The sequence below is a fragment of the Rhea americana genome, unplaced genomic scaffold (assembly GCF_003343005.1).
Source record: "Rhea americana isolate MKP2758 unplaced genomic scaffold, rheAme1 scaffold_313, whole genome shotgun sequence".
In the NCBI taxonomy this organism is placed as follows: domain Eukaryota; kingdom Metazoa; phylum Chordata; class Aves; order Rheiformes; family Rheidae; genus Rhea; species Rhea americana.
Window position 1 is genome coordinate 501,994 of NW_028186439.1, and position 22,742 is coordinate 524,735.

Consider the following 22,742-nt stretch of genomic DNA (forward strand, 5'->3'; position numbering starts at 1 on the left):
CTCGGCCCGCCGCCCCCGCGGCGTTCCCCTGCCGCCGGGGCTGCTGTGCCCGCTCCCCGCCTGGCTCTTCTCCCTCCAGGTGGCTCCCTGCGGGCGGGCAGTGGCGTGCATGCTTTCCGTAGCCACTGGCTGCATAAGGTGACCAGGTTTGCCAGGGCTACAAACGTGGACCCTAYGGTCAATGATAAACATCTCCAGGTCCCACCTGTCCTGCCAGGCGGATGGATAACGGCTTTGATTCTGCCAAGAGACGAGGATCAGTCTCTCACACACCAGAGAAGGGCTGTGTGTGCCTTTGCAGGGCCAAATTCAGCTGATAAATCGACCATGTCACAGTTCTTATACGGGGGATGTCGAATCAAAGTCATCTGCAGAAATAAAGGGGGCATCTTCTTTCTCCCTATATGGTCTAATCATCTATGGCTCCCTAAAAATGACCACATTCACTGCTCAGCCCGTCTCTACGCCTTGTTTCCTCTTTCAAACACTTTCTCAGCTTTCTCCCTCATTTCTCGCTACCTTCTCAGGGCTTGCACTTGCACTTCCCCCTGTCCTGCCGTGCCACCACGGGCACGCCACCGCCCCCCCAGTGGGGACTACGGGCTCAGCGTGCGCCCACACATGCTGCCTTAGCAGCAGGACCTGAGTCAGTGAGTTCCTGGCTCCATGTGATGAGGAGGCCTGACACAATGATTCACAGAGGGAGGCTGGCTGCCAACTTTTGCCACCACAAGCCTGTGGGTGTTTTTGGAAGGATGCGTACGCACAGCCTGCCTGCTGTCAGCCTCTTCATCAGCTCAGCTATTGGCGTGACCTGCAGATGATGAGGGCAGCTGGGATCTCACACAAACTAGGGCAAAATACCACAAAATAATACCTTGCAAAAGGGACCAGGTCAGGTCCCTGAAAACAGGGGCAGAGCAGGGACATAGATGTGTGTGACGCCAGATGGGGAGCTCATACTGCTCACGGGCACGCTACAAACACAGACAAGGCACACAACTTTCTCTTGATCTAGGTGCATTTTCTCTAGTCTTCTCCTGCTTCTTCACCCTAACTTGCTATTCCCCTGCCTGTATAGCTCCTCTGTTCCTTTTAGCCTACTTCCTTCCCCTTTACTTCCCTTTAACTTAACCCCTTCCCATGAAAAAGCTCTTCTGTGGAGATGATGTTTGCAGCCATCATCTTTCTTGCTCTATTCTCCCCCATTCTCCTCTATTTATGTTGCAAGCTCTTCTATCCTGCCGAGTCCCCAAGCCCTTAGGTGAGGACACAGTCACTTTAGCACTGTTTCTGGATCTAGATTTGCACAACAGAAGATGCCCCTGGTCAACATAGTGTTTAAGTATTGCAAACAGTAACAGATTCATGTAAATTAATGTGGCAGTTTTTAATTACATTTGAAAATGGATACTGTATCAGTTCAGTAGCCTCTGGCTTGATTGATTTATGCAGCTTCCACATTGAGTTTGCCATGCATTGGCCGTGTGGAAGCACAGAAGCTAGAAGGGGTGAGCTGGAGGTATTGGCAAAGGATGAGGAGGCAGATGGATATGACAGCACCTGTGGAGACTAGAAGCAGCAGCCTCTGTGAGTACACACGTTAGCTTATAAGTCTGTGACACTAATTAGCTGTGGAAGTAACTTGTGCTGATGATGAGCTGTCCTCTGGATGTCTGCAGTCACTGCTCCATGGAGACGGATAGGAGAGCATACATCAAAAAAACCTCAACTGTTCCAGGCTGTATGCAGGCAAGTTTACATGGGAGGTTGGGAAACTTAGATTTCAAGGCTATCTCAGCAGCACTTTGTTGTGGGGACATACAAGTGCCATGAAAAATAGGTCTTTTATCATGTTGCAGAGCCCCAGAGCCATAGGACAGTAGCAGATGCTGGCAACTGTGTATCAGACAAGGTGCAGGATGTCGTCTGCATTGACTTTACAATGAAGGCATGAAGTTTTTCACATAAGCACAGGAGAACTAACTCTCAAGTGTGAGTCATTAGTGCACAACAGACACAAAAGCTCAGTCTGCTTAACAGGGAGGATAAAGACTACCCTCTCAAGGCCACCCCGCCCAGCCTCACCTGATCTGCTTTGACACCTAATAGGTTGTGCACATGTCAATGCACATGTTGACTTTACAAAGCCAACTGGATCTCATCAGTTGAACAGCTGCTGTAAAACAAACCAGCCCCCCAGGCTCCATGTCAGTGACCCAAAGCCAGGGCAGATAAAAGGTATTTTCTTAAATCAGGTGTGGATCTTTCTGTGGTGACAATGTGGCCTTCAAACATCCCTAAAAATGAGAATGAGAAATACCACCAATGTCAACAGGCACCTGTGCCTGAACCCTGGAAATGGGAAGGGAGGGACCGGGAGCTCTATGGGCAGAGCACTGAGGGCAGCCTAAATCAAGCTAAACTGCAGCCCTGCCTGCCATACAGTCTAGACATAGCTCCTGGTCGGTGACATTAGGGCAGCCTATTGGACTGGGTGCATAGGGTAAGCCATGTGAATGTGGGATGGGGCAGCCTCTGCTCTGCTCCCCAGGGCAAGTCAGATTTAAGCCTGGAAGGACACTCCTGGGACGCTCCTGACTCTTGGTGTCAGTTCAGGAGCTTACCAAGCTCCATCTTAAAATTAGTTTTTTGCTTCCTCTTCTCCTCCTAGGAAGCTGTTCTAGACCTTTACTCCTCTCACAGTTGGAGCTCTTTGCTGAATTTCATATGAACTTTATGCCCATCTTTTCTTGTACCAACATTTAAGTTTAAATATCTCCTTTTTCCCTAGTGCTTATTCTCCCTCTCTGCCTGCCTTAAACTCCAAATGTTTTTGCAGAGAAGTCAGATTCCTTCTCAGTGCTCATTTTGTCAAGCTCAGCAAGACATGCTCTGTAATCACCTTCTGTGTGATAGCTTTTCCATTCCTCTGATTATCTGGGTGGCACTTCTTTGTACCAGTTCCAGCATAAATTCAAGCTTGTTGAACACTGATAACCAGGAAGGTATCATAGAGCCTCTACAGAATTTTACCCAGTGTCTTGTATATATTTACGTGTTGTTCCTAGAAATACTCGGCCTGCTACATGTAAGATTGCATTTACATTTTTTTAGTAACTACATTAGACACATGGTTCTTCCTTTTTTTGTTGCTCATAGCTAGTGAATTTTAATTTACAGCAGAAAGTGTATTAGTCTTTCAGTGCCTGTCCTTGCATTTTATGCTGTTACATTTCATTCCGTGTCTGTTACTAGGCCATAACAATCATCTAATTCTTCCTGTAAGATTTCCTGTGTATTGAAAATGTCTCCCAATGTTGTCATTAGCAAATTTAATTACCCCACTTGTCATTTGTTGCACCAAGATGACTAATGAAATTATTCAGTGAGCCTGATTCCTCCAATCCCCTAATTTTGCTATCAGTACTGCCAGCAGTTTTTGCCCGCGTACCAGATTCCTTCAGTGTTGCATAGTGTTTACATTAATCCTCATCTTCTCCAGTTTAAGTAACAAATTTCCATGTAATACTAAATCAAATGCTTTACCAAAGTCCAGACTGATAAGATTTAATAGTTTTCCTTTGTCTGAAAATGCAATTATCTTATCAAAGAAAGATATTGAGTTAGTTTTTCATGATCTACCTATAACAACCCTATCTTGCACTTTAACCCATTTTCTGTTTCCTTCCATGTCTTTTGTTACTCATTGCTAATATTTACTCTAGGGCCAGTGTGCTGTAAAGTCTGTAGCTTTTGGTGATGGAGAGCATTCAGTCTTCAGATTTGCTCTTGAATTTGCTACTGTGTTGCATGCAGTAATTTCCATATCCATGTGCTTAAGTCCATGCCCTCTGGGGTTGCATTATCTCCCTTAACAAAACTGAAGCAGAATGTTCCTTTAGCTTTTAAATATCTTCCCTACTCATTGATTAATGATACCATATGCAGTGATGGTAATAGTCAGCTTTATTTTGTGTAATCTGTCTAGAGAGAAATAAGAGCCAGGAAGCTTTTTTCGTCTTGTGATTACTTGAAAGCAAAGCACAATATGAATTTTGCACTCCCTTGAATGGTGGTGACCACTAGTCCAGGCAGCATACCTGCTTGGCATCTCTGTTAATGCAGACTTCAGACTTTAGGGAAAGAGGGGATGAAAATGTAGCTTTTTTTGCTAGACCTTGTGGCCTGGTGTCAGCAGGATTCAACAGTTAACATTTACTTCTGGTAGCATTGATCCCATGGATAGGATTATGGAAGGGTAGGTTTGGAGGAAAGAATAAGGGTTCCCAAGTTCAGCCTAGGCCTGTGAAAGCGGCCTTTCTGCTATCATCATCCACAGAAATCTACCCTGGCCTGGGTCTACGGACTGTGTCACAGTCATTAACAAAACGAGTGCTTTGCCTCTACCCAAACTGTGAACACCGTACCTGACCTGCACATCCTAGGCTAAGCAACCAACAGCCTGGTGGACAGTATTAGCATCAAAATTGCCTGTATATCAGGGACCTACTTGTTCTTCAGAGGAAATTTTTTGCACTCCCTGAATTATAATTCTAAATGCAAGGTTTGCAGGATTTTTAAATGTGCTTGCATGAACTAGATATACATATACATAAACTAGATTGCTGTACACTTAATTACTTTTAATTATAGATATTAAATAGTAACCACTTCACTGAGTTAGCTTGTAATATCTCAAAGCAGCTACTCCAGGATGTTGGGTACAAATAAATAAGAGCTCACAATCTAGATTACTCACAGCTTTACAGCTTCCACACTGATTTCTTGCAGTTTGATTTTAGTGACTCATGGGATCTAGAAAAAAAAATCAACAGAGAAATTTTTATTCTATTTTCATTCTATTTCGATGAGTTCTCTGCTGCAGTTTCTGATTGAAATATATAGGAAGAATATTTTTTCAGGCTTAAATAAGTTCTCCATAAAGGAAGTTAAGACATAATGAGATGAAATTTTAGTCCTATAGAAGACTAAGTATATTTTCAATAATCTGAAGGATTCCAACAGAATGGACCTAGAGTTCAATTGTAAACAGTCTATGCTATTTAGGGCTTGCAATCCAACCAAGAAGGTTTTCAGGAGAAGTGAAAATATTGCAGGACTATACCAGAACTGAATAGTGTATTTACTGGGAGAAAGACCACAACTGTAAATTATAGTCTTCAAAATAAATGTCAATCCCAAACAAAGGAAGTCTGTTATTTCAAAAAATCTGTTCATTTTGTATGTAAGTGATTTGATACAAATAAACAACAAGCAGGTAAACTTTGCTTTATTTACAATAGACCTACAACAACTTCCCATAATCCAAACATATATATTTTGTAGAAAGCACAGGTTGCAATAGGAAGGAAAAATGTAAGGTGGAAATTATGAAGTGGACGCAGAACTGATCAGAGTATGCAGATATAAGCAGGACATCTGGTAAGGAGAAAAGCTCCATATCAGTCTCCTACAAGCAGAGTTTACATAGCAACAGAGCAATCAAATTATGAAGGACAGGTTTGCTTACAAAAATTACTGAAGTGCTTTGGCTTGCTTTCCAGACTGATCTTGTTATCATGATACACCTGGAAACCGCATTTGGCTGAGACAACAAGGAGCTAAACACAATAATGGGGAGCTACAGCAGATGGAGAGATACTCATGTTGCCATAGAAACCTTGCAGCAAAAGTGTGTAGGAGTAAGGCAAGGCACAAAAAAACTTCTAAGAGAATGAGCTGGTTACTGAAGAATTGAATTCATGCAGCAACTGTTAAGTTTAATTGAGATATTAATATAAACACATCAGTTTTCAAGATTGAGAAGCATGTCAGAAAGGAGAACTAATGGTTAGGTGCAGAACAGTAGAAGAGAGCAATGCTCTTTGAGGTTCCCCTGACAGCTGCGAGGACAATCTTGTAAAGCATGTTTGCCATAATGGCAGGGCAGAAAAGGTCTTTAGAAAAGGCTGGAAATGGCCTAGAGGTAGATGACAAAGCTGAGAAGCCCCTCAACCACAACTACAACATGCGCTCCCTGTTCATAAGCACACACCATACCCACGATGATAATGAGGAGATGTGATTTTGGCCTCTTTTTCTCCATCTACATGTGCTCAAGATGTCACTCAGTCCTATTCATTTGATACCTGCTCATTTTCACCATATGGAGAAGCCATTGGATGCCCCCTTGATGCTAAAGGGCTGATTTTGCATGGCAAGGTTCACGTATGGATAGCTTTACTGAAAGGAGAGTCAGGTCCTATGCAGATGAATGTGTGTTTTTGAAGGTACCTTCCTTACACAAAGGACTTGAATATGTAACTATTTTGCAAGTGTTTCTGTTTCATTCTCTGACGGGCAGAAAAACATGAGAAAAAGATCCCCTTGAACTCAGGAAGCACAATTTTCCAGGAGCTGTTGAGTGCGAGGCAGAAGGCAAGTCTTTCCATGGTGCAAAAGGACCAAATAAAAGCAATATGTGCTTTAGCTATGTTCACCCTTTGTGCTAGAACAGCTTGACCTCTACCACAAAGGCAGATGAGGCAACATCCTGATCTCTCTGCTCACAAGTTGGAGAGAAAAGGGCAGAAGGGTGTCTCTGTGTTAACTGAGCAGAGGGTTAAAGCAAGAGGAAGAACCAGGACATGCACTCAGCTGCAAGTGGCAGCTCCAGCAAACTGCCAATTTAAACTAGGTCTGCTTCTAGAAATCATTCTGCTCCATGGTGAGCAAATCTGCTAGTGTAGCAGAATGGATCAAGCTGAGGTTCTCTACCATATTATGACTCTGAAAATATCTTGACCTCTGGTCACGCCATGGTTGTCACCCAACTGAGATGGGAACTTGCTAGGAGCTGTAATGCAGGAAGTCCCTGAGTCCCCATAACCACTTTGTAGCTGCAGTTTTGCAGGAGACTGAACTCACTGTATGCTTGATGTCATCTCTATGGGACACAGTCAGGTGAGGAAGTTCTTCTGGGCTTAGCAGAGGTGGAGAGCTAGCACAAAGTGGCCAGCTCAGCAAGCACTGTGCACCCGCTGTCTATTATGCGGCTCTGTGGACATGCTGCCCCTGTGACAGAGTGTCTGGGAGAGGCTTTAGTCTGTGCAGGGACTTGGACTTCTCTGCCAAGACTATGTGTGAGTGCTTTAACCATTTCTAGGTCACTGAGGCGGGTGGTGGGCAGAACCATACACTGCAGAGGTCTAGAACATAAAATGCAGTGTGAGTGCACTAGCCACAATACTCAGGTGTGGAGAGAGATGGGGGCTATTATACTCTCTGATCTGTAGTGACTGTAGAACATCTTTACTTCTGCTCCTTTTGCAGTCCTGTGGCTGCACAACAAGGATGACTTTATTTCACAGTGGCTCCACACAGAAACACAGAAGGAAAAGAGCGCTACCTGGGCTACGACTCTGAAGGACCTGCTCTGGAGACAGGAGCAGGGCCCCTCAATACTACCCTCAGTGAGCTCCCAGAGAGCAGTCCTTTTCGTCAGGTGGCACCTTACTGTGGGAAAAGCTGCTGGGACTGTGGAGTTGGCTGGCCTGGATTCCTGGCTTCCAGCCGGATGGAACCTTCGCGGCTGGTGCTGCTGGCCCCGTTTACGTTTTGATGTCTGAATCACGTTTGGGTGATGTAATGCTGGAGCCCAGACCATGACTTTATGCAAAGTCACACTCAGCAGAACTGGAAGCATTGCAAATGTGACTATGAAGGAGGTGAATAGGTTATGGAAAGGGGAAGGAACTTTGTAGGCAGCATCAGCTGCTGCCATCTGTGAATCTGATGCTTTCAGCTGTACATTTGAGGATCAGTGGAGCTACTCTGGATTTGCATTACTGCAGAATATGATAGAGATTGATAGGGAAGAGTGAGGAAAGTATGAGAAGATTGACATGGTTGAACATCCTAAACGAAAAGGGTTTTGACTTACTAAGACTACAGAAGGAATGATGAAAAAACATTAAAAGCAAGCACCTGTGATCCTGCATGTCAAACAGAGCAATGTTTCATAGGAATATTATGTTACAGCAAAGCCATGGACCACAATACAGTGATATTTGTAAAGCTTCCAAATGAAGATCTTCCATCAAATTATTTCAACAGTGTAAAATACTCTGGAGACTGAAGTTATCTGTGTTATATCTACATGACCTTATTGTCTGCTTTCAGCTAAGGCCAGAGGAATACAGTTTTGTGTTCAGTATGTTGTAGGAAGAAGGCTGTCCTTCTGAGTATATTTACTTTCACATTCTTGTGTCACAGCATCTGCAGGCAGTAGGCAGGTATATTTTGTTGTTAGTAAGAAGAGTAAGTTCTTTCATGTTCGTTATCTAGAAGAGCCCAGAAAATAAAAAATGTATTTCCTAGACTATTAATAAACCTACATACTAGTTGGGAATATTAGCTTTGAGAAAGAGTTTAACCCTAACAGCCAGAGATTGTACAATTAACAAATGCAGATGTGAAGCACTGTTAGCAATTATATCTTCCTGGCCATCAGTTACTTTTCCAGTTCCAGTTCAGCAATGCTTATGAAAAACAGCACTTAGTGTGATAAAGGCAGGATGCACTTCTTCCGTCTTTCCTTTCCCAGGATTTATGTCATTCCTGAATATGCCTGTAAAGGATATAGTTTTCTTATCAGGTAGAAGCAGCAAGCATTTATCTTCTGTGGATCAGCTACCGGAGGACACAAGTTTAACATTAAGTTAACCTTGGCTCATCCAAACGTATTTTTTTAGGTCAGAGAAAAAAAATCCTGTTTGACTGAAAAGGGAATAATAGGAAACTCATATCATTCCTATTTAAAATAATTACAATTTTTTGGCACGCAAGTAATGAAAAATATGCTAGATTTTAGATCTTTGCTCTTTGGATATGGATAGATCTTGGTGAAGTATAGCTTCTCTTGGCGATACTGATCTGAAGAAACGCTAAGCATGCATGGCGCTTTGGAGGAAATCAGCAGGAGGTGCATGTTTTCGATCTGCACAACATTCTAAATTTAACAGGATGATAAATTACAGCAGATCTGGCAAATTTGCTTCAACCTAAGTTATAATAAAATGAGATTCACTTCATCTTGTAGCCAGATTCAGGTCTACGAGGATTTGATCTGACAAACGTTGATAAATGTATTGTTTGTTTCATGCTTTCTTGTAACTGAAGAGCTTTCTTTTCTGAAGAGCTGTAACTTTCCCCGATTTCTTTCACTGGACCTTGAGATCACAGTGAAGGGCAAGGCTCAGCCACACTCGAGTTGGAGTACTGTACTGTGTGCCTTCCAGCAGTCCCCTCTTCTGCTCTTGTTAGGTCCAGGGTGTGATTTTGGTCATTATGAGCCACTACATTGTAAGCAGAGGGTTACGGGAGACAGCAGCAGTGAATTTGTCTAGAACTTATATTTAGTAGCAATATAAAGAAAGATAAAAGTCAGTTTTAACATGAAATTCTTAGCAAAACTGTTCATGTTGTTCTTAGCCTTTCTATGGCACTAAGCATTTTTTCAATGCCACCTTATGACAGTTGCTGGTAGTGCAACGTTTAAAAAAAACAACCAAAAAAAAAATCAACCCAAAATGTATAGAGAAGGGAATCTATATTTACCATCCTATATTCTAGGACCAGGTCCCAAGAGGTCCTAGAAACATATAGTAAGAAATGCTAACCTATGTATTGTGTTGGACAAGTTGTAGGTGGCAATCATCTGTGACAGTTACAAAAGGTCTAGTGGAAGCCCAGGAAAAATATATTTCTCTTGGAATCAGTTGTCATCAGGCAGCAGGAAATAAAAACAGACAAATGGGACTCTTGCCCTAGTTCTCTTTGCTCCAAGTTTTCCCATGAAAATTTCAGTGGGGTTGGCATCTGTTACTATGTAATACAGTTACCTTCAACCCATAGTCAATTAAGTTTTGGTTTTGCAAAAACCATGCCCGGCTGGCAAGATTATAAAAAAAAACAAACTAATCTTTCCCAGTTAGCCTTGCTGTCATTCTGTGTAGATGCTTAGTCCATATACTATAATCAGTGTCAAAAGGAAAAAAAAATACTTTTTCTCTCAAAGTCTGAGTAAGGTGTGGTTTTGCTTTGAGGATAAGGCTCAGGGGACTTCTGAATTAGGCCCTGTTATGGGTCTCTGTAGAAGCTGATTTTTTTTTTTTGAGATGATATCTATTTCTATATATTATTTGGGCTGTGAAGAACAGATGTGAGTTCTTTGAATACTTGATATCAGACTTGAAATTAAGACAAATGTTTGGTATAAAATGAAATGTTCTTCCGTGAGGATTGTTCAGATTATTCACTAGAGGGCATCAGTCAGCCAAGAGTCCAGAGAAACATTCCCATCCAGAGAAAAACCTTTCTCCAGAAAAAATTCCCAATGTCTAAGACAGGTATTTGTACAAAAGCCTGTAGCTGATGAGTCCTTGAGAGAAACTAATTTGCAAAGGGAGACCCGCATTAGTGATATCCTGAGAGAGACACCCACCCTTTAAACTGAGATATCTTAAAAAAAAAAAAAAAAAAAAAAAAAAAAAAAAAAAAAAAAAAAAAAAAAAAAAAAAAAAAAAAAAAAAAAAAAAAAAAAGAACTTTTTCTAAGTAATAACCATAACTAGTAAACAGGCTGTTTTGGTTTAGTTAAAAGTTCAGCGGTTTCTGATTCTTCTTTCAGCTGCAATGTGACAAACCATACAGAAAAAGGCAGCTTATCTCATAACTAATACTAGTAGACCTGAAAGCACAATAATGCACAGCAAGATACCAACTAACAGTTTTTCTGCAACATCTCTCAGGTTCTTCCCTCTCTTTAGCGGTTGGTTTTGTGGGAAAATAGCACTTGTTGCTATGAATTTTAACTCATTATGAGGGACTGCTGCTCCTTTGAGGCTAAATGTTAACTCCCAGTAGTTGAAAGCCTCGTTGCATTTGTACTGCTGTTGGTATTGCAGCAGCCAAGGCCGGGGCTCCGCGGTGCACCCGCTCTGGGGCTGCCGCTGAGCGTTTCTCCTCTCTGCGCTTCAGCGCAGTCAGGACAACGCACCAGGCCCGTGGCCGTTACCCCCCAAAAACGCTGGCCGTCGACCAAAAAATCCCCCAGCAGCTTCTGCCTGAAGTAAACCTCCCTCTCAGAAGGAGGGCGAGGGACGGAGCGCGGGAAGCTGCTCCACGACGGCTGCGTTTGCTCCGCGTTAAGGCACCGCCTCACCCCGTCACTGCCTCCCGCCCGCCCCCGGGCGACGCCCGCGCGGCAGCGGCGGGAAATGGCCGCGACCCGCCCTTAGCAAAGATGGCGGCGGCGGGGCCGGGCGGCGCGGAGCCGGAAGGGGCGGGCTCTGCCGCCGCCGCCGGTGTGCGCGAGGAGCGGCGCGGAGTGGAGCGAACGGGGGGCGCCGGCAGCTGCCGCCGCCATCGCAGCCCGCATGGGGCGGGCGCGGCCCGGCCCCGGCGCCGCCTGAGCGGGCCCCCGCGCTCGGCGTCGGCCCGCGGCGGGGCCGCCCGGGGCCGGGGCCGTCCCGAGGCGCTGCCGCCGCCCCGGGCCGGGGTGGGCGCGGAGCGGCGCCGCCGCCATGCAGTGCGGGGAGCCTGCGGGCGCCATGAGGGGGCCCGAGGGTGAGGGCAGACCCGAGCCGCTGCTGCCGGGGCAGAGCGGCGCCAGGACCGGCGGCGGCCGCGGCGCCAAGGGCTGGCAGTACAGGTGGGCGCCGAGCCGGGGCCGGGGCTGGGGCCGGGGCCGGGGCCGGCGCGGGGAGCGCGGCCGAGGCCACTCGGCTTCTCGCGCTGCGCGGCGGTGGCGCCGAGCCGCGGGCCCGGCTGCGGGCGCCGCCGCGGAGCGTGCCTTCCCCTGGCCTTTTCCCCCCTTCCTTTCCCCTCCTTTCCCACAGCGGAATGGTGAGGCCAGTTTGAAGTTGCCCAAAGCAGCCGTTCTTCCTCTTTTCGGCGCTGCCCAGAGCCTGTGCTTTGTGCCCGTTCTTGGCTCGGCAGGGCTGCCCTGAGCTGAACTCGTGGGCTGTCTCCGTAGAGGAACGGTTTGGGTTTGGTTCGCTGCTCGCGGGGAGAGTCCCCCTTCCCCGGGGTACGTGTCGAGTCCCTGTCTTGAACCTGCCTCTCCGCAAGAGCGGCTGGGCTCGGCGCGCGCCCCAGTGACTGGTCAGGCACAGCAGGTAATGGGCGAGCGAGCGGGAAAAGCTAAAAATCAGAGCCTTAGTGTGCGACGGATTGAAGCTAAAATAGTGGTTTTGAGCGGTGGGCCCTCTCGCGTGTGCGGGTGAGCGTGCCCATGGGCGCAGGTGAGCGTTTCTCACGCGCCTGCTGGTGAGCGTAGGGCTAATGGGCTCGCTGCGGCCTGGTCTGGGGTGTTTCTGCGTCCCTGCTTCCAGCCTCTCCTCTTTGACTGAAGTTCTGCTTTGTTGCTGTTGAAAGTAATGCTGCGATGTGAAGTTTGCACACTTCCCCTTCAAATGGGGATTCTCCCAAGTAGTCATCTGCCAGCCCAGATGGACTGGCTTTCTGCATGTGGGGACCGAGAAACTAGAGCATAGTCTGTCTGTGCGTGCTGCGCGAGTGGAGGAAGATCAGATGGTTTAGAGGAATGAATGCTGAGGCTGGACTGTGGAGGTATTTAATGCCTAATGATTTTAATAGGGAGTAAACAGCTCAATAATCTTTGCAAATCTAGGTCATAACTAGTTTTCCTTTATGGTTGCTTGTACCATAAAGAAAACAAATGATTTAAGAGCCAATTTTTCAAGCTGTTAAACAAAGAAAGTTTCTTGTCCAATCCAGTAATAACTGATTATCTTAACCATTGTTTCTAGCCAGTCACCTTTAAACATTTTTTTCTTGAATTGTGAACTGTAGATTTCCTTATGACATTGGTTATTATTATGATGACCATATGTTTCACACCAGTGAATCACAGGGTTTATTTTATCTAATCTGTACCTTTACGAATACTTCTAATTTTCATCAGAAGTTTTTGTTCTCCTGTTGCAGAACATAAATCAATATGACTGATTTATAGAAGACTTATAGATTTTATAGCACTTCCTTATTTTGAATATCTTCCACAGTGTTCCACAAATCAAAATGAAAGTATTTTATATGTTTTAATGTTGAATTTGACTCGAGTATCTAATTGCTTTTACTACCCTATCTGAACCTCCTTTTTTTGCTATGCTGTGTTTAAGGTAGTGGTTGTAGTTAGATACTACACAGTGAAATTCTTTCTAAAATTGCTCAATTGATTTTTTTGTTTATTGTTTATGTCATGGATTGTAGGGCAGGAGTTGTATTGACCTTCTAAGTGAGAGCCTAGTTCATGACTTGATGGGCCTGTCACTAATTCATAGCCCAGAAGTAAGTGGGAATTGTCCATGTTATTTCTGGCAACTATCAAATTTCATTTTAATTTGCTTTAATATTCCAGTGCAAACTTATTCTATTTACTTTTTTCCTAGATCACTGAGAGAAGTTTTATATATTGATTATGTTATTGTGGATGCTCCCCCCTCATATTTCCATTTAGAAAAAGTAAATGATGAGAATTTCAAATAGATGACAATTCTGAATAACTTTGTACTATTAAAAGATTACTTGGTAATGTAATTTAAGTTACAACATTTTCTAAACAGGTTATTTCCATCAGTAATCAAATGAGGAAATAAATATGGCATTGCCTATATAAAGAATAATTTGCATTCAACAATTCTACTTTTAGCCCTAAGCACCGCTGTTAACTCTTGCCTTCCTCTAGATTACATGAACAGAGTAGTATAATAGCAGTGAGAGAAAGAAGATAACATTGAAAGGTACTTCATTCAGCTAGTATAAATGTTTCAGAATTGAAAAGCAGAATCTGTATCCATGAGCTAAATAAAGAGCGGGTCAAAGTATGTACCAGAGAAATTAAAAAAAAAAAATAATAATAATAATAAAATCCTCTCAGCTCGACTTGAAGGGCTTTCAGATAATTTTAAGAGAAACTAGTTACAATAACTGGTTTTCATTTATCTACAAAATTAAAAGTTTGAAGTACTGTAGCTACAGAAACGAGATTATCTTTCCAAGTTGGAGACATGCTTGTGTGCCATCCTCTTACATTCTTCTTAGAGGCTCTGTTCTCAAATAAATCTATCAATTCGTATGTTATTAAAAGGATTCCCAGCATTGTTTCCCTTGTTGATTTAAAATATACACAAAGCGTTCATCAATTTCCTGATAATAGTTAATCTTAGGATTTTAAATTGCATTACATAAACAATTTGCTTTTTCATTCTTTGTGTATTTTTACATGTAACTGCCTGTGTTTCTTGACTTGTGTTATTTGTTACGTATGGATTTTGCCATGCTTATTTGTAAAATGCTACAGATCAGATGTGTTTTGTTCTGTCATTAAGAATGCAAGTTATCTGCAGCTAATTGTTCCTGTAAGTTTCTGTTACTCAGTGCTACAGGATCACCTTCAGTTGGGAATCCTTACAGAAGAACATTTGGATAAAAGCAGAATGGTATCTTTTTTTTGTGTTAAGGATGATGTTGGCAGATAAGAAGGTTCCTCTTGCTAGATAGATTGTGTTTGGGATTAGGCTATCGACATAGAAATTTGATTGCAGTATTACTCCCACGTACCTTTGGGCTGGAATAGAAGATGAGTATAAGCAAATACAAAGGCAAGCAAAACCTTGTAACTAGCCGAGGATGGTTTCAGTCAAAAAAGTAACAGAATAGCATTGTAATTTGTCCATTGTATCACATGCAAAAATAAGAAAACTTTAAAACGAGTTAGATGGTTGCAAGTAGCCTTGTTTTTTTGGCGTTGACATTGGCACTATGTAACCAGTCTTCATAAAGACAAAAAAGGGGGAGTAAGCAAGTACTGACCTTAATTTGGAGTCTTCTGTGTTTGAGGAAATCAGCATACGATAACATAACAGAAGAACTTGTGGCTGAAACACATACAATTTAATTCTGCATTTTGAAATGAACATGGGCTCTCCTTTATAAATTGATAACCGAATTAAGTGTGTCTTAAAGGAAATGCTTTTTGCAATTAAGATTTTGATCCCAGTTAACTTGGGGTGACTGAAAATTCTTTGTTCTTCAAACAAGTGGAAACAAAGTGTGTGAGACTAAGCTAGACTGTGGAAGGTATTGATGCTTTTTATTTATGCTATCTTGAAAAACTAATCTGGCTAGTAGTAACAAAGGGAAATGTCTTGAAACTGATACAGTCCTCTAGAGTGGATGTTAATAAAACTCCTTTTTATTGAAGGTGGAGTTTATAGCAATTTTTGCTGCAAGAAAATTAGCTTGAATTTGTCCCATTTATCTCAGTCTTTGCTGCAAGAAAACATATGGGTTTTTGTCTATTTTTTATGCATTTGTGCTCACATTCCAAGAATGTTTGATCCTCGAGGATATAAATTATAAATTTCATCTGACTGGCCTTTAAAACTACAGGCCAACTCAGTAAACATAGATAAATTAGGCAAAGGAAACACATGGTTTAACAGCACTTCATATTGGGAACCTCTCCCCTGCTGATCTTTCATTCCTGCCTCTGAACATCCATTTCTTATTAGAGTATTAATGTAAGCATGTACATCTTGCTCAGTCTGCTGTACAGTGTATTAGCTGACCTAATTAACGTCGGATTCCTGAGAACAGGCGGGAATTTGCATTAAAGTCCTTAGCATTTGATAAGTAGAAGAAACTCCCCAAACCTTGTCATACATGTTAGTGTAATCCTGGGGCAGTTTTTTAAAATTCTCCTTTTGCTGTTACTTCCTTTTTTTTTTTTTTTTTCCCTCCTCCCCTCCCTATATAATCTGTGTTTTCCATCTGCTTAAAACAAACCCCCCCTTTTTTTTTCTTTTTTCTTGTGCCCCTCCCCAGAATTTGGGCTGGCGCGAGCCCCGGCGCCGGCCGTTACCTGGGCGGTTTGGCCGTTACCTGGGCGGTTTGGCGGCACCAGCTGCCCTTGTTATGACGTAGAGGCGCAGCCACCAATGGCGGTCGCGCTCCCCCCTTCCCCTGCTGTTGCGTCTCCTGTGATGTCATCTCAAGCTGCGCTCGGATTGGCTGAGGCCTGCAGCGCGGGGCTCCTGTCAGCGGGGAGCGCCGATCCCCGTTGCCCCCGTCCGCGGGGGCTGTGAAGACGCTGTAGGGTTGTGCGGCCGCCAGATGCTCCTGGCTGCTTGCTTTCTGATTTATTGGTGGCATTTAGGGCCTGCTGGGTTCAGTACTGAAAAGACGAGTTTCTCAAAAAACTTGCTATAAAACTCAGAATTTAAAATTTTGTGATGCATTGTAGTCCTTTTTACTATTAAGATCAAATTAGGGTGGCTGTCCAGTGTTCATGTGATTTATTGGAGGGAAATGACTGAAAAACTTTATTTAGCCTCGTCGGAGTCTTAAAGAATATACTGCGTTCATCGCACCAAGCTAGAAATGCTGTGTAATGTAATTCACTGATTAGAGCAGACAGGGCTCCCGTATTTAAAGGGGTCAGCAGGTTGTGTCAACCTTAGGATCCGTTCTGTGTTACTGAAATACTGAGGTTACTGTTCATCAAGGGCGTTGACTTAACTCGTGTTGAAGCCCCAAGCCTTTCTCAGAAGGCGCTCGTGTTCGCTGCTCTTGTTCACGCATCTTTTATAAACGGGGCGAGCGGAGGTGGAGCCAGCGGAAGCTTGCAGTGGGTCGTAAATTAAGAGAACTAAATCTCGTGTGCGGGGGAGTGATAAGTGGGCAGAATGTGGAAACAGGTTTGGGTAATTGAAATAGGATCTTCACTGTAGCTGCTGTTCTAGTGCCCGACTTCTGATTTAGGGCAGCAAGGTTAGGGTTCCCTCCTTGACCAAGAAGGCCGCTCCGCGAGTGGTCGCCAACGCGCGGTCCCTTTTGTGCTTCCCGGAGCATCGCCACATTGAACGCGTAGGCTGTAAAACTCACTGGGGCAGGGTGGACGAATGTGGGTGTTGGTTCTGACGTAGCAGAGTATTTGTCTCCATGCCAACTCTGAATGAGTATCCTAGTATTAAACGAAATTGAGGAGGCAGAAACTTAAGTGACTTGTAAACATCAAATACTTTATTTTCCCTCCATGGAATAGATTTTTTTTTTTAGGAGCTGACAGTCGTTTCAAATGTCCCTGTTTCTTTAAGTACAAAGCATGTTTTTTCAACATTTACCTGTTGCAGTGTAATCCAGTAGTAGCATGTTAATTAAAATTGCCTACGATATTAACGTTCTGCTCAGCTACACACATTCTTTCCCCAGAGAAAACATGAAAAATAAACTGCATGTGGCTGACCTAATCGCATTGCTTAATGCACAACCAGAAAGTGCCCAGCTGCTGCTGTTACATTGTGCTAGGCAAGTTTTTACTGTACTCAAAATACCATGAAAATGAAGGCATATATGCATGGACTCCTACTTACTTAAGGACATTGTGTTGACACCCATTCCAATCATCTGCCAAGGCTGACTAATTTTTATTGGAGGGGTTCACTGCTTATAATTAACAGTTTGACAACCTGCTTTTTAGGATGCTTGCAAAGCTTGCATCATTTCAGATTTTCTGTGCTCTGTGCCTAAATGTCAGGGAAGGATGGGTTGAAGTAGAGTAGAAGAAATGATGATTTTTTTAAGGTGTTAAACCAAAGATCTGATATTTGACAAGCTGCAATGCCTCTGTGCTTTGGAGCAAGAACTTCAGTTTTGTGGGGAAAATTTTTGCCATGAATATTCCTTTTTTTCCTCTCTCTTTCCCCCCCCCCCATGTAAATTCAGAGTTTTTGAGGCTGAGAATCTTTAAAAACTTCATGAGTGTCTGAGTGTTTAGATATTGGCAATTAAGTTTCCTGAGTTTGCATAGTGAAGTTGGTTGACTTCATTGCTGTGGAAGTGCAATGAATAGCCTGCAACAGAAGGAAAAAGTCTAATGGGTAAAACTACAGGATGCTGTTTTAATGAGCTTGTTTCTGACCCTGACTCTGACTTTCTGTGCAGCAGCAGTCTTATTACTTTAACTGTTCTCCCCCTATAATCACTGTTCCTCTTTTTTGCTTTCCTCCCCCTGTTTTAACATATGAAGTGCTATGACATGCCAGAAACTTAAAAATTGGGTCACAGCTGCTTAAAGTTAGAGAATCTGAAGGATCTGCTTTGCCTCAGTTCCGTATCTGTAAAATGGGATAATAATGTCCTCTTATTATTCAGTACTAAATCCTTTATAAATATCAATGACAAACACCACAGAAGAAATCTGTAAGTAAACTTTTTTTATTAGAGCATGAGTGCCAAAGGAGCAAGACCTTTTGTTGTCCGCTGCACAATGAAAAGGAATAGCGTTGTGAATAATTCCTTGTCTCTGGGGTTTACTGTTTTCATAAAGCACTGAATGAGAAAGATATCATGTTATTTTTATGTAGTGTCATAATCATAGTTGGTTAAACTAAAATATTTGCAGTCTTAATTAGTGTTTTATAATTTCTGAGTACCTTGTGTCTCAATCTTACTGTAGGAATATTGATGTTCAATTTTTGTGTTTAGTAGAATTATAGAATAATTTAGGTTGGAAGGAACCTCTGAAGGTCTCCAGTCCAAACAGCCCTCAAGGCAGGGATAACTGCAAAGTAAGGTCGGGTTGTTCAGAGCCTTTTCTATGGAAATGTTGAGTATCTCCAAGGATGGAGATCCCACAGCCTCTCTGGACTCCCATCCTTGTGCTTAACCCTTCTAAGTATGAAGAATTTTTCTTTATGTCCAACAACTACTCTTGCTGCAGCTTGAGACCATCAAGGTTTGTCCTTTTGCTGAGCACCTCTGAGAAGAGACTGACGGTCACCTCTGTAACCACCCATTTGGTAGCGGAAGGCAGCAGTTAGATGCCTTCCACTCTTAAATCATCCCTTCTCCTGAAGGAGGCTGAAAATACTCAAGTCTGTCAGACTTCTCTTGTACGTCATGACACACCTGGCTTGTACGGGTTACTCCGTCCCAGATGGAAGACTTTGCATCGCTTTTGCTGAAGTTCAGGAGTTGCCTGTCAGTCAGTTCCTCCAGACAGGCAGGGCCACCCTCAGTGGGAGCCCATCCTGCGTGCTGCCTGCTTCTCGGTTCAGTGTCTTCTCTGAGGGTGCAGAGGGCATGTCTCGTTGGCCGTTTTCTTGAAAGTATTAAATGGTATTGACCTCTGAAGAGTACTACTTGTATCTAGTTGCCAACTACATTTCAAACCACTGACTGCTGCTGCTGGAGCCCAGTGGCCCAGAGTTTTCCACCTGTGTTGTAGTAATGGTATTTCTGAATATGTAGAGACTGTAGTCCACTGAATGTGCTTTTGCATGCATGCAGGATAGTGATAACTTTTATCCTCTGTGTTTAACCTGAAAAGTCTCAAAAATGGTTCAAAAATAATAATTTAAAGTGTGAGAGAGTTATTTGGGGTAGATGATCAGTGTATTTGCCACTTGTGTATTGCTACAAAGTCCAGGATGGCAATGTGTAGTTGTCAATATGATTTTTTTGTTTAAGCTGTAATCACACATTAGTCATGCAGTTAGAAGAGCGTATATTTGTACTTCTGGTAGGTCAAGAGCTACTAGATTAGGAGCAGACCAAAATGCCCCAGGAAGAAAAATGCGGTAGTTGTTAAGCTAAAACATGTTGGACTTTGCATAGTATATTGGCATGATGCATAGGTTTGCTCCATCAGTTTCTGTGGATAGTAATTATCAGGATCCAGTCCTTTCTGAAGTAGTAAATACACTACTTTCTATTTTAGATTTTTGGATATTGCAGAATTTCAAAGATACCTATCCAGCAGTGTGTTTGGATTATGTTTTGCCAGTAGCAATTGCTGAGCAGAGCAGCTTTAATCTATCTAGTGAGCTTTCTGAAACCAGCCTTCAAGGGAAAGTTTTGGTTTTTGGTGAGAGTAATGCACAACTTCCCATTCTAGTAATGGTGCTGTACCAAACTTGCTGGTAATGTATTTATAACTGGTGGTAGAACTGCAGGAATGTAGGCAACAACAGTTGTGCTTCAGAAGTATAAAGTGGAAAGCTCGTACCTTCTGAGCTTCTTGTTTTTTCTACACCTTAGCTCTGAAATGTTGCTGTTAGCTGAATCTACAGTTATTTTGCCAGTAGTAGTTTGGGCATTAGTTGCTTTTGCAGGACTACAGGACTGGCTACTGACTTTTGGGTCCTGCTTCTGTTGTATTACCTGGATGCAAGTCTGCAAATAAATTGTATGTGGGAAGAGTCCTTACTAACCTGTGCTGTTTACATACACAGAAGACACATTGATTAACTGAAATGCACCATAGTTGTCTTCTAGGCAGTTATATTTTGAGAGCTACAGAACTCTTTAAATGATGTAGTAGTTAAATAATCAGTTTTGTAGTAGTCCAGTGAGAGCAGTATTTTGCTACTTGTTCATTAAACACTGTTTATTGCTATTGCTAATATTGTTATTGCTATCCTGCAACAGAGTTACAGTATGGTTTTATTTGTGTAAATTGACCTGTAGCATAATGTGCAAAAGAGGAGAGTCAAATGCAAGTTTAATTAGAATGGTATTAAAAAACAAAACAAAACAAAAAAACCAACACTTTTAAGCTTGATTTGTCATTCTCCTTGAGAACTTAGTCTCAATACAAGTTTTAGCTGTCTGTGCAAGTGCAGTGGGGATCCCAGGGGGTCGTGGTGTTGTACAGCCCTTCGCAGCCCAAGGCTAGAAGCCTGTGCAGCATCACAAGGTGCTCCTGGACAGTTGGTGGATCGTTTCAGCTCTGCCATAATCCTCCTCCATGGCAAATCTGCACTTCTCTTCCAGCGCCTATTTGTGTTCTCAAGGGTTTACGGAGATACTTTAAAAAAGTTCTTGCATCAAGTGAGGATTTGTGTGTTGCTGGTGTGTTTGTACACTTGCAGCCTAGCGGCATTCTGAAGCATTCCTGAGGTTTACTGTCTGTTCTTTTTGTGTTGTTGGATCTTTTTTTTCCTTACACTTGTTTGATGGTTTCTGATTTCATAATCAAATAGTTAAATGTGTGAGCTGAAGAGCAGGAGCTTTTGCTACCACTTTGCAGTTGACTATATGGTGGTATTGGTGAATTGCACAATGAGATCCCTTTTTTTTTCTTCTTTCTCTTCCCTCTCCATTCTTCAAAAGCAGTTTAGAAGAACAAAGTTAATTTATTGATACAGATACCCTGTAAGCAATCTGGGGACTTGTGCCTTACCCTGCTCAGTGTATTGGGCAACCCACTGTTGCTCCAAAGGATCGTGGCACTGGAGAAGGCTTAGCATGGTTGCAGTTTCTTGGGAGCAAGTGATCTTTGCAGTTGCAGAAATGCACAGAGCTTTCTCTGCTGATGTAGGTTTTTCCCCTCTTTCATCCCTGCCTCCTTCCCTTGTAAAGGAAAGGGGAATCAGTGCTTTGTAGATTAACAGTTTGCAAAGTCTGAGGAATAAGCAAGCAGTTGCAGCACGTGAGCCTGTGGTCAGTCGGAAATGAACAAATTCAGTGAAAACAGTTGATGCTTTTTTAGGTGAGAGCTATGTAGTCAGAACCATTCACTGATCTGGACTTAAAATCCTAATTTATTTTCATACCCTGTTCTTTCCTTTATTGCTTGCTTTTAATCTGAAGGGAGTCTCTTTCAGCAGGAGTTCATACCTTTCTGTGAGCCATGTAGAAAAGAGCTGTTTTCCCCAGCAGGGGCCTGAAGGCTTTAGCACCCCGTAGAGGCTGATCTTGGTTCAGGAGCCCTCTTCAACATCTGCACGAACTGCTGGCTCCTGATAGTCTTTTCCACTGAAGCAAATCCAGATGTATACAGCTGCTTATTGAAGCCAGCCCTTACACAAACCCACAGGGAAGCACTTGGCTATGGCATTTGCTAGTCTTGGTCTTCAGAGGACTGGCTGCCTAAAGCATCCTATGTTGTGCTGTTTGCGCCTGTTGAAATTAAAATTGCCAGAAGGGCAGTCTTGGAAGTTTTCTTTAAGCGCTTTTCAGATCGATTAAATTTTATGTCATTGTTTGCAGTGATTTTGTGTGGGGCTTCTGAGGAGAACCACAATTTAACCAGGGGAGGAGCGGGAGAGGCAAGTGGGAAGACCTGTGGGGTGTTTTCTTCACGGAGAAGATATTGGCCCGGTGCTCATCAGGTGCGAGCCTTGGCTGAAGCTGCTGAAAGACATCGTTCTGGGATTGCTGTTTCCATGCATCCCTGCTCAAGACTTTGGGTGTTGCAAGTAAACAGGATACAGAAGGAATTTGGCCTGATTATCACCGACTCCTATTTCCCCCTCTGAAATGGGAAGTCAGGCTGCAAGGCTGTGACATCTGCTCCCACTTAAGAGGCACAATAGAAAAAGACAAATAAACTAGCAATAGTTGGTTGTAGATATTTTATTTTATCCGTTAGTAGTGTTTAGATATATGAAAATGTGGCTTGTGGAAAACTTCTTTGAAACTGGGGAGGGGTGATTTTCTGAAAAGAATGCAAACTTTTTTATGCATTTCATGCTTCTCCTGTGGTCATTATAGGGACAGCTTCAGTCTACTGTACTTAAAAACTGAATATTAAAGTTGATATGTGGGCAGCCATGTTCAGAGGTATTCAACCTTTAAAGGTTTTTTTGGTATTCAAGGCAGTGATGTGTTTGTTGCAACACTTGGGTTTTTCTTTTTCTTTTTCTTCTT

General features: G+C 43.0%; 1 protein-coding gene across 2 annotated transcripts in view; it reads left to right on the top strand.

The window, feature by feature from the left end:
• The first annotated feature begins 11,491 nt into the window (after positions 1-11,491).
• Positions 11,492-22,742, top strand: part of OSBPL11 (oxysterol binding protein like 11) — a 37,459-nt gene continuing 26,208 nt past the window's right edge. The window contains exon 1 of one of the 2 annotated variants that reach the window (XM_085310201.1): positions 11,492-11,715. In XM_085310201.1, coding sequence (XP_085166327.1) covers positions 11,588-11,715 — 128 coding nt within the window. In that variant the 5' untranslated portion in view covers positions 11,492-11,587. Of the gene's footprint in view, positions 11,716-12,163; positions 12,182-22,742 lie in introns of those variants that run through there. The other variant, XM_085310202.1, reaches the window with a different exon arrangement.